Below are 12,512 nucleotides of genomic sequence, written 5' to 3'. Positions count from 1 at the left end.
TATTCATATTCTGCAACTATTCAAATATGTAATCAGGAAACAGTAACATTTAAATAAAAATATAACAGAAATGTTGTCAAAAGAGGCTCCTTAATTCTGAGAGAAATTGACCACTGTATCTTCTTCTAGGTATAATAAACTCCAGTGCTAACTTTTCAGACTGCTACAACTTACATGAGGAGTTGAAAGTTCTGACATACTGTTAGGAGTCAATGTTCACTTTTCAAAGATTTGTATATCAGAAAGTATTTTTCAAATCTAATAAACTTTTGCATAAGCAATCTTAACATTCAACAAGGCTAACTAATCTGACTACTCCTTCCTTCATTCTTAAACTGTTAACTTATTTCTTAAATTATACAGTGTTACCAACAACAGTAAATTAAATTGGAACACAAAGTTTGGAATGATGGAACAATCCTGCCACCTAGAGCTCAAAAAAAGTGTTCATCTCAGTTATCCGAAACGTAATGTGTGGTCTAGAAAATAAGATAGGCATATCACCTGTTTGAGTTCTTTACAATGAGATTCAGATTTTTCAGCAATTATAATGAGAACTGGTAGAAAAAATGTCACATTATTCAATGAATAGCCATATTAGGCAGAGAAAATGAGTATCAACATATCACTGTAAATACAAAAAATAGAAGTTTACTCATGTTTGTAGATTTCTCTGTAATTCTAAACTCTTTGGAATAATTTTGACCTCAAGTACTTTGTAAAACAAGCCAATGTACAACAAAAGAATTCTGTCATATACTCTTTTCTCCTAGCTTTATTCCTTTTAAAAGAGCACAGTAATTTTAAAGCCAAAATCCAAAATCTGTAAAATTTGTCTGTCTAGACCAATGTTTAAAAGTTCGCTTTCATCAGTCACTCACACACCTCTATAAACTCTCTTGCCAAAAGTCATCACTATCAACAACTGTGCATCAGTAGAGAATTAACATTTAAGAGAAAATTGGGAGCTGAGGGAAAGAAAGACATGAAAATATGTTAGTGAAACAAAATCAATGCAAGCTTTCTGGAGCTCCTGTAATATACCAGACATCCAGTATCTTTCAAAATTTTAAGTACACATCTCCTTTAACCAGCAATTCAATTTTAGGAATTAATCCTTTTGCTGTATACAGATAAATGCACAAAGGTATATGAAAAAGAATGCTTTTTAATACATTGTAATCATGACTAGGAAGGGAAGGAAGGAGACAGAGGGAGGAATGGAAGACAAAGAGAGGGAAGAAAAATCCCACAAACCTGTAGCAGAAAGGACCCAACTCCATTAATAAGGAACTAACAAATATTGGTATATCCATATAACAGAATGCAATATACAAATTCATGCTATAAATGTTTGCTCATTTTCTTAAGTTCTCTATCTTGCAAGTAGGAAAAAAAAATGATGATATTAATGACCAGAGAGCTTGCTATCAATACTTCCTATTGATTAGGTTCAAGCAAAAATCTGAACCAGAAAATTGGCACTCTTTGGATTTAAAAATGAGGTGAAAATCAACTGACGCTTTTTCATCAGCTTCCTTGGTGACCAACAGCCACCATAAACTAAAATGGAATGGAAGACTGGTTAATATTACTGTGTGAATATACACACTCTAATGAATGAGTGAAATATTTTAATTACCTTTCCTGTACTCTGTAAGATAGTTGTCCGAGTCCTCCAAACTCTCTCTCTGCTGACAATATGTCGGGTCACATCTACCTCAGCATCCACAAAGCTCCTCTGTTTAAGGGCAGTTATATCATCATCTAAGTCAGTCTTGATAGTAGATCTTTTCTTAGCCATTATTTTGGCCTTGATTGCAGCAATTTTTTCCACTGACATAGCTTCAGACAGAGACCTGAAAGCAATTTCTTTCTTTAATTTTCACAGCAAGGATCTCTTAAGCACATCATAAATTTGTTACATTTATAAGTTTCTGGTAAGAAAACTTTAAGTGGCAATAATTAAGGTTTTCTTCTTATCTATAAAATTTACATATTTTATAATCATATAAGGTTTTAGAATACATGTAAAAAAATTACTCTGAGCAAATTAGTAATTTCTTAGAAGGATCCATGCACAAAAATCTTTCCGTTTTGTCTTTCCTTCCACCCCAAATTAGAGGAACTCATTAATATAGGTGCTCTTCTTTACATTTTAAGACTCATTTGCTAACAACTCTCCTCACCAAGTCTATACACATTACACAAACATGCATACGCATACACGCACGTCACCTTGGTAGAGGGGTGAAAAATTCAATCTGTGAAGAATTCAAAGCTAAGGTTTTCCTTGAAATTTATTTCAAGGTTTCAGATCTGTGTCACAATGTACAATGTATCAATTTTATAGGTAACAAAGGATATGCCACATAAACATATACTTTTAAAGTCTAGAAGATAAAGCCGTATTTCGAAGTTCTTTCTTTACTTGATTTTCAACTAACAGGCAAAACAGCAAACAGAGATTATGTTCTCAGAACTATAAGAAAGACTAACACTGAAAGTATATATTTCATTAAGATGATAAGCTTAGTGTCATTTTTCACAATGTAAAATGAGAAGAAGAGTTAAAAAGTGTCTGGGTACCTTAATAACAGTTGACAAAGTTATTACTCTAATCACAAGATGACAATCTTGAAATACATTTAAACATCTGGAAAAAGGACAGGAATTGCTGCAGGTTTAAATACAGTAGTATTTATTACATAGTATACTGATTTGTTTATATTAGGAGTGAAGGTACTTCATAATAGATCCTCAATGCTCACCTCATATTTGACTCATTTTATATAATACTGGGTAATTTTCCCTTAAAATATAAAGCATACTAACATACCTTGAGCCAAATTCATATATGTTTCTAAATCACAATCAAACATACACTGGACTTTCAGTCAATGAACTTTTAGTTCCAGCCAAGATGAATTAATAGGGACTGGATCAACCCTCCCCCTTGAAACAACCAGTCAAAATACATGAAGCAATAGTTTATTAGATACTTGATATCAAAGAATGAAAGACAGTAATCTCTGACAAATGAAACAAGGACAGCAAAGCCCTATGAATGCTGCACTCTATTGCCTTGCAAGTTTCCAACATGGCATGAGGAGAATCCAGGCAAAACTTAGTGAAACTCCCTGATTTGAAAATGGACATGAGAATACAGCAAGATCAGGATGGCTGGAATTCATAGGCAAGAGTACCTGCGAAGAGAGAACAGCACAGAAGATCCCCCAAATATTCCAGGAGACACTGATTAGCAAATAAGCATGAGAAAACTGGATCTAGAATAATCCAGGAGGATTCAGGCAGTAATTCCCAGTACTCAGAAAGGGTGAGAATAGTACTTGTTTCCACCAGCCAGACCAAAACCTCATATTCATTGGGGCATTAGGAAGAGTACTCAGAATGGTTCTGCCTCAATAATGGTTGGAAAGTAATTTTCCTAAATGAACAGTGTTCAAATAACAAATCTTAAAATCAAGACCAAAAAGGAATAAACCATTTCCAAGTGATGTAATTATTTCCCAAAACAAAACAAAAATTTAGTGAATACAAAAATATCTAGCACTCAATAAGCTAAAATGCAAAATTTCTAGTATCAAAATATTACAAGGCATGTATAGGAAGGAGTAGGAAAATAAAAGCCAGAATTAGAAGTCTAAATCAAAACCAACTGACACAGATGTAATATTAAAATAATAACTATTCCACATGTTCAACAAACTGAAGCATGGACTATATATTTAAACAACCTGGAAAGATAAAAAATACAATGTTGGAGACTACAAATATACTGTATACATATTTACAGAAAAAAATGTTAGTCAATTATATAACTCCAGAGACTATCCAAAATGCATAGAAAAAAGAACCCAAAAAAGAAATAGAAAAAAGAATCCTAAAGAAGAAAAGAATAGTAAGCTGTGGATAACTTCAAGCAGAGTTTGAGTAACTCAAGTCCAGAAAGAAGGAAACAGAAAAAAATATTTGAAGAAACAAGGCCAAAACTTTTCAAATTCAATGGAAATTATGAACAAAATGATTTCCTCAACCTTCGTAGACACTGAGCAAAAGAACAAGGAAGAAAGCATCACCAAGTCATCTAATAATTAAATGGCTCAAAACGCTGCTAGAGAAAAATTTTTAAGTAGCTAGAGAAAAAAAGATGTTTCATAACAAAAAAAAAAAATGAGGACAGCAGACTCCTCATCAGAAATAATGCAAGTGAGAATGTAGTGGCACAACACCTTTGAAGTACAGATGGTTCCCAACTTGACAAGGTTCAACTTAATAATTCTTTGACTTCAAGATGGTGTAAAAGTTATACAGACAATAGAAATTGTACTTATAATTCTGAATTTTTATTTTTCTGTAGGCTAGCAATATGTGGTATGATACTGGGCATTAAAATTCTGAATTTTTTGTGGTATGATACTGGGCAATGATGCTGGGCAATCGCAGAAAGCCATAGCTCCCCGTCTGCCACAGACCATGAGGGAAAACACCCAATTAACTCATTACAACCACTCCAAGCCCATGCAACCATTCTGGTTTTCCACTTTTAGTGAAATATTCAGTAATTACATGAGATATTCAACACTTAATTATAAAACAGGCTTATATAATAAAGATTTTAGATTTTGCCTATCCTTAAGCTAATTTAAGTGTTCTGAGCATGTTTAAGGTAGAAGAGGCAAAGCTACAAAGTTCAGGAGGTCAAGTGTACTAAATGTACTTTCAGTTTACAATATTTTCAAACGTACAATAAGTTTACTGGAACATAACCCTTCATGAGTTGAGGAAGTTTAAGTACATCTGTACTTAAAAAGATGAAACTTAGAATTCTATATCTAGTTTAAATCCCTTGAAAGAAAAAATAAAGGCAAAGTATTAATTCAGAATTTGAAAAATTTGAAAGTATTCATCAACAACAGACCCACACAAAAGGAAACATTAAGTCTTTGCAGCAGAAGGGAAAAAAATGTGTATATGGATATATACAAAGGAATGAAAAGCAATGGAAATGGTATCTGTAATACATAAGATTTTTTCATTATTTAGATCTCTTTAAAAGATAACTGCTTAAACAAGAATAACAGCAATGCCTATCAGTGTTTACCACACACGTATAAGAAAATGGATGACAACAGAATCACAAAGGCTAAAAAGAGAGTAGTGGAAATCACTATAAGGTTCCTGATACTATTAAACAAGTTGGTATAACACTTGAAGTTAGACTGTGGTGCTATAAACTACGATACTAAAAACCCTAAAGCAAACACTAAAATAACAAAACAGTGATGTCTATAATAAACCAACAGAAAGATAAAATGGAATAAAAATTCTCATTTAATCTAAAACAACTGCAAAAAAAAAGTAAACAAAATAAGCAAAATGATGAACTAAAACCAATGATATCAACAATCATATTAAGTGTAAATGGTTGACACATACAAGAAAATCACCTAAACTGTAAAGACACAAAGGTTAAAAGTAACAGAATGCCAGTTTTCAAGATGAAAAGAGTTCTGGAAATGGTTACAAAACAATATGAAAATACTTAACACTACTAAACCGTACACTTAAAAAGGGTTAAGATTGTAAATTTCATGTTATGTATATTTTTCCAGTTTTTTAAAAAAATAGAATAAAAATAATATACGATGCTAACATAAGCTAAAACAAAGTAGGGGGAATGAGAAGATTAATATAAGGGAAAGTAATTTTTTAACAAGGACTATTAATGCCAGTCATAAAAAAGATAAAAAGATTTATTCATCAAGAGAACATAACCCTGGTAACTACTACACTTACCATGGTGATCATTTCAAAAAGTATTAAATGTTGAATCACGATGCTGTACATCTGAAACTATCTGTCAACTATATACTTCAATAAACTTTTTTTAATATTAAAGAAAAAAAAATGACCCTAAACATTTATACCTAATAAGAGAGCTTCAAAGTGGAAAGACAGAATCTAATAGAATTGCAAGGAAAAATAGACAAATCTACATTTGAAGATTTCAAAAATTCTCTCTCTCAGTAATCAATAAAACAAGTAAGGCAGAAAACAAATAAGGATATAAAAGACTTGACTGTTATACTGACCAACTCAACCTTAATGAGCTTTGTAGAATTCCAACACAACAGCAGAATACACATTCTTTATATGGACACAGACTGTACTTGAGGCCAAAAGACAAGTTTTAATACATTTCAGAGGATTCAAGTTACACAAAGCATAACCATACTTTGGGATAAAATCACCACCTAGAACAAAAATCTCCAGAAAATCCCCAAATATTTGGAAACTAAATAACTCACTTGCAAACAATCCATGAATCAAAAAAGATAATCACAAAGGAATTTTGAACTGAATGAAAATGAAAACACAGTATATCAACATATGAGATGCCACTGAAGCAGTGCCTAGAAGGAAATCAATAACCTCAGCTTTCACCATTAGAAACTCTAAAAAATAGAGTAAGAAACTAAAAACCAAATATAAGCAGAAGTAAGGAATTCATAAAGATCAGTGCAAAAATTGAAGACTCAAAAAAGAAAAACCCCAACATGGTTCTTCAGAGATCAATACAATTTTCAATTTTAGCCATATTAAAAATAGAAGACACAAACTGCTAACATCAAAATGAAAAAGGACATCACTGCAGATTCCAGACACTATAAAAGGATATTATAAACATTACATCAATAAATTTGACAACTTAAATGAAAAAGATAAATTCAAAGAAACACTCAAAAAAACAGGGGAAGAGAACCAGAATAGCCCTACAACTATTACAGAAATTGAAACTGTAGTTAAAACCTTTACCTGAAATACATAAAAATAAATAAAACTACAGCATACATGGCTTTATTAGTAAATTCTCTTAAACACTGGGAAATATACTACCAATTCTAAACAAACTTTTCCAGAAAACTAAAGAGAAGAAAATACTTTCCAGTTTATACTAAGACCAGAAGAAGCTTGCTATGAAACAAGAGAAAGACATTACAAGAACACTACATACCAAAATAAATTAAAATAAATTTTAAAATTGGTAAAAAAAACACTACGAACCCATAAACATAAGTGAAAAAAATTCTACATAAATTTAAAATTTTTTAAATTCAGTAATATATAAAAAGAGAATACATGATGATTGTGCTAGGCAGCTTCTGAAATGATTATTAATGACATCCACCTTTTGGCATTCACACACACCCAAAGGGAGGGGAATATATTAATCCCTGTGGGGGTGGGGGGTGCTGAATTTTGTTTCTAACAAGAGAATGTCATACAAATGATAGGGCACCACTCAGAAAATTTGACTATAAGAAACTAACTTCTAGATTAAAGATGGCAGCTTGAGAGGTGAAACAGAGGCTTCCTCCTAAAACCACACATAATTCGAAAATATAGTTGGTGCAACTAATTCTGAAAGAGCAACAGGGAAGAGGACTGTGCCAGACTGTATACACCTGGAGAAAAGAGCAGACCTCACGGAACAGGGTAACATCCCAAAGCTGTGGCCCGGAGAGACCCAAGCCCTTCCCCCCACCCAGCTTACAGGCGGGGAGGAAGAGAAACAGAGCAGGGAGGGAGTGGAAGGCCTGGGACTGCTGAATACCTAGCTCTGGAGATCTGCTCTGGGAGCACAAACCTACATTTCATGGTGCTTTCTTGAGACTCGCATGACTACCTGGTTGGAAAGTTAATACAGCAGAGTTCCTGGGGAGACTGGGATTCCAGCCGCTTGCGGAAAGCAGGGATCCATATCTGGCTGCTCTGGGACAAAAGTTTTTACCTGTGTGCTTGGCCCACTGGTTCAGGCAGTGGAGACAGGTATAGCAGCTGGGAAGCAGGAAACAGCTCTTTCCTCCACCCAGGCACCAATACCACTCCCCTGCGACCCCTGACATTGCTTCAGGGGCTGAGCAGCTCCAGAGAGTCAAGCTTCTGGACACAAGAGGGCGCCATATGCAAACATGAAACACGAAAGGAACCTGGTCCAGAATAAAATTGATATAACTCCGCAGAAAGATTTAAATGACATGGACCTTATGACTCTCCCTGAAAGGGAGTTCAAAATAAAAATCATCAGCATGCTAATGGAGGTACAGAAAGATATCCAAGAACTCAGGAATGAATTCCAGTCAGAGATTCAATCGTTGAAGAGCAAAATGGAGGGTATTAAAAGCAGGTTGGATAAGGTGGAGATGATAAATGAAATAGAAACTAGAGAAGAGGAATACAAAGAAGCTGAGGCACAGAAAGAAAAAATGATCTCTACAAATGAAAGAATATTGAGAGAACTGTGTGACCAATCCAAGCAGAACAATATTCGTATTATAGGGATACCAGAAGAACAAGAGAGAGAGAAAGGGATAGAAAGTGTCTTTGAGGAGGTAGTTGCTGAAAACTTCCCCAATCTGGGGAAGGAGATAGTCTCTCAGGCCATGGAGATCCACAGATCTCCCAACACGAGGGACCCAAGGAAAACACCACCAAGACATATAGTAATAAAATTGGCAAAGATCAAGGATAAGGACAGACTATTAAAAGCAGACAGAGAGAAATAAGATCACATAAAAAGGAAAGCCCATCAGACTTCTCAGCAGAAGCCTTACAGGCTAGAAGGGAGTGGCATGATGTATGTAATGCCATGAAGCAGAAGGGCCTGGAACCAAGATTACTTTACCTGGCAAGATTAGCATGTAAATTTGAAGGAGGGATTAAACAATTTCCAGATAAGCAAAAGCTGAGAGAATTTACCTCCCACAAACCATCTCTACAGTCTATTTTGGAGAGATTGCTATAGATGGAAGTTTTCCTAAGTTTTAATAGCTGTCACCAGAGGTAATAAAACCACAGTAAAGAAAGTAGAACAGCTAATTACTAAGCAAATGCAAAATTAAATGAACTATTCACAAAGTCAATCAGGGACAGACAAAGAATACAGAATATGATACCTAATATATAAAGAATGGAGGAGGAAGGAAAAGGTGAAAAAGAAAAGAACCTTTAGATTGTGTTTATAACAGCATATTAAGTGAGTTAAGTTAGACTCTTAGATAATAAGGATGTTAACCTTGAACCTATGGTAACCACAAATCTAAAGCCTGCAATGGCAATAAGTACATACCTATCGATAATGACCCTAAATGTAAATGGACTGAATATACCAATCAAAAGACACAGAGTCACTGAATGGATAAAAAAACAACACCCATCTATATGCTGCCTACAAGAGACTCACTTTAAACCCAAAGACATACACAGACTAACACTGAAGGGATGGAAAAAGATATTTCATGCAACTAACAGAGAGAAAAAAGCAGGAGTTGCAGTACTTGTAACAGACAAAATAGACTTGAAAAGAAAGAAAGTCACAAGAGACAAAAAAGGACATTACATGATAAAAGGGTCAATCCAACAAGAAGATATAACCATTATAAATATCTTTGCTCCCAACACAGGAGCACCCACATATGTGGAACAAATACTAACAGAATTAAAAGGGGAAATAGAATGCAATGCATTCATTCTAGGAGACATCAACACTCACTCACTCTGAAGGACAGATCAACCAGACAGAAGATAAGTAAGGACACAGAGACACTGAACAACACAATAGAACAGATGGACCTAACAGACATCTACAGAACTCTACACACAAAAGCAACAGAATACACATTCTTTTCAAGTGCACATGGAACATTTTCAAGAACAGATCATATACTAGGCCACAAAAAGAGCATCAGTAAATTCAGAAAGATTGAAATTGTACCAACCAGTTTCTCAGACCACAAAGGTATGAAACTAGAAATGAACTACGCAAAGAAAATGAAAACTCCTACAAACACATGGAGGTTTCACAACATGCTCCTAAATAACCAATGGATCAATGACCAAATAAAAACAGAGATCAAGCAATATATGGAGACAAATGACAACAATAATTCAACACTGCAAAATATGTGGAACACAGCCAAGGCTGTGCTAAGATGAAAGTATACTGCAATACAGGCCTACCTCAGGAAAGAAGAACAATCCTATTTAAGCAGTCTAAACTCACAATGAAACTAGAGAAAGAACAACAAATGAGGCCCAAAGTCAGTTGAAGGAGGGACATAATAAAGATTAGAGCAGAAATAAATAAAATTGAGAAAAATAAAACAATAGAAAGAATCAATGAAAGCAAGAGCTGGTTCTTCAAGAAAATAAACAAAATAGATAACCCCCTAGCCAGAGTTATCAAGAAAAAAAGAGAGTCTACTCACATAAACAGAATCAGAAATGAAAAAGGAAAAATCACTACAGACACCACAGAAATACAAAGAATTATTAGAGAATACTATGAAAAATTATATGCTAACAAACTGTATAACCTAGAAGAAATGGACAAATTTCTAGAAAAATACAACCTTCCAAGGCTGACCAAGAAAGAAACAGAAAATCTGTAACAGACCAATTACCAGTAAGGAAATTGAACTGGTAATCAAAAACCTACCTAAGAACAAAACTCCTGGACCAGATGGCTTCACCGCCGAATTTTATCAAACATTTCATGAAAACCTAATACCGATTCTCCTTAAAGTTTTCAAAAAAACAGAAGAGGAGAGAATACTTCCAAACTCATTCTGTGAGGCCAGCATCACTCTAATACCAAAATGAGGCAAAAACACCACAAAAAAAAGAAAATTACAGAACAGGATCCCTGATGAACATAGATGCAAAAATACTCAACAAAATACTAGCAAACCAAATTCAAAAACACATAAAAAGATCATCCATCATGATCAAGTAGGATTTATTCCAGGGATGCAAGGATAGTACAACATTCGAAAACCATCAACATCATCCACATCAACAAAAAGGAAGGATAAAAACCACACAATCATGTCCATAGATGCTGAAAAAGCATTTGACAAAATTCAACATCCATTCATGATAAAAACTCTCAACAAAATGGGTATAGAGGGCAAGTACCTCACCATAATAAAGGCCATATATGACAGACCCACAGCCAATATTATACTTAACAGCAAGAAGCTGAAAGCTTTTCCTTTAGGATTGGGAACAAGACAAGAATGCCCACTCTCCCCACTTCTATTCAACATAGTCCTGGAGGTCCTAGCCACGGCAAACAGACAACACAAATAAATAAAAAGCATCCAGATTGGCAAGGAAGAAGTTAAACTGTCCCTGTTTGCAGATGACATGATATTGTACATCAAAAACCCTAAAGAATCCACTCCAAAACTGCTAGATCTAATATCTGAATTCAGAAAAGTTGCAGGATATAAAATTAATACAAAGAAATCTGTGGCATTCCTATACACTAATGATGAACTAGCAGAAAGAGAAATCAGGAAAACAATTCCACTCACAAATGCATCAAAAAGAATAAAGTACCTAGGAATAAACCTAACCAAGGAAGTGAAAGACCTATACTCTCAAAACTACAAGACATTCATGAGAGAAACTGAAGAAGATACCAATAAATGGAGACACATCCCGTGTTCATGGATAGGAAGAATTAATATTGTCAAAATGGCCATCCTGCCTAAAGCAATCTATAGATTCAATGCAATTCCTATCAAAACACCAACAGCATTCTTCAACAAACTAGAGAAAATCGTCCTAAAATTCATATGGATCCAAAAAAGACTCCGAATAGCCAAAGCAATACTGAGAAGAAAGAATAAAGCAGGGGGAATTATGCTCCCCAACTTCAAGCTCTACTACAAAGCCACAGTAATCAAGACAATTTGGTACTGGAACAAGAACAGATCCATAGACCAATGGAACAGACTAGAGAGCCCTGATATAAACCCAACCATATATGGTCAATTAATATATGATAAAGGAGCCACAGACATACAATGGGGAAATGACAGCTGGTGTTGGCAAAACTGGACAGGTACATGCAAGAGAATGAAACTGGATTATTGTTTAACCTCACACATAAAAGTAAACTCGAAATGGATTAAAGACTTGAATATAAGTCATGAAACCATAAAACTCTTAGAAGACAACACAGGCAAACATCTCCTGAATATAAGCATGACCAACTTCTTCCTGAACCCATCTCCTCGAGAAAGGGAAAAAAAAGCAAAAATGAACTCATGGGACTACATCAAACTAAAAAGTTTTTGTATGGCAAAGGACATCATCAACAAAACAAAAAGGCATCCTACAGTATGGGAGACTATATTTGTAATTGACACATCCAACAAGGGGTTAAACAGAACTTACACACATCAGCACCCAAAGAGCAAATAACCCGATTAACAAATGAGCAGAGGATATGAAGAGACGGTTCTCCAAAGAAGAAATTCAGATGGCCAACAAACACATGAAAAGTTGCTCCGCATCACTAATCATCAGGGAAATGCAACTTAAAAGCACAATGAGATAATCACCTCACACCAGTAAGGATGGCCAGCATCAAAAAGACTAAGAACAACAAATGTTGGCAAGGATGCAGAGAAAGGGGA

The 12,512-nt window shown here is 34.6% G+C and overlaps 1 protein-coding gene across 1 annotated transcript in view; it reads right to left on the bottom strand.

Moving 5' to 3' along the window:
• CDC73 (cell division cycle 73) overlaps positions 1 to 12,512 on the bottom strand; it is a 127,248-nt gene that overhangs the window by 101,593 nt on the left and 13,143 nt on the right. The window contains exon 7 of the mRNA XM_036919689.2: positions 1,643 to 1,859. Coding sequence (XP_036775584.2) covers positions 1,643 to 1,859 — 217 coding nt within the window. The remainder of the gene's footprint in view (positions 1 to 1,642; positions 1,860 to 12,512) is intronic.

This window comes from Manis pentadactyla, chromosome 19 (genome assembly GCF_030020395.1).
Source record: "Manis pentadactyla isolate mManPen7 chromosome 19, mManPen7.hap1, whole genome shotgun sequence".
NCBI lineage: Eukaryota > Metazoa > Chordata > Mammalia > Pholidota > Manidae > Manis > Manis pentadactyla.
This window is presented reverse-complemented; position numbering and strand designations above follow the sequence as displayed.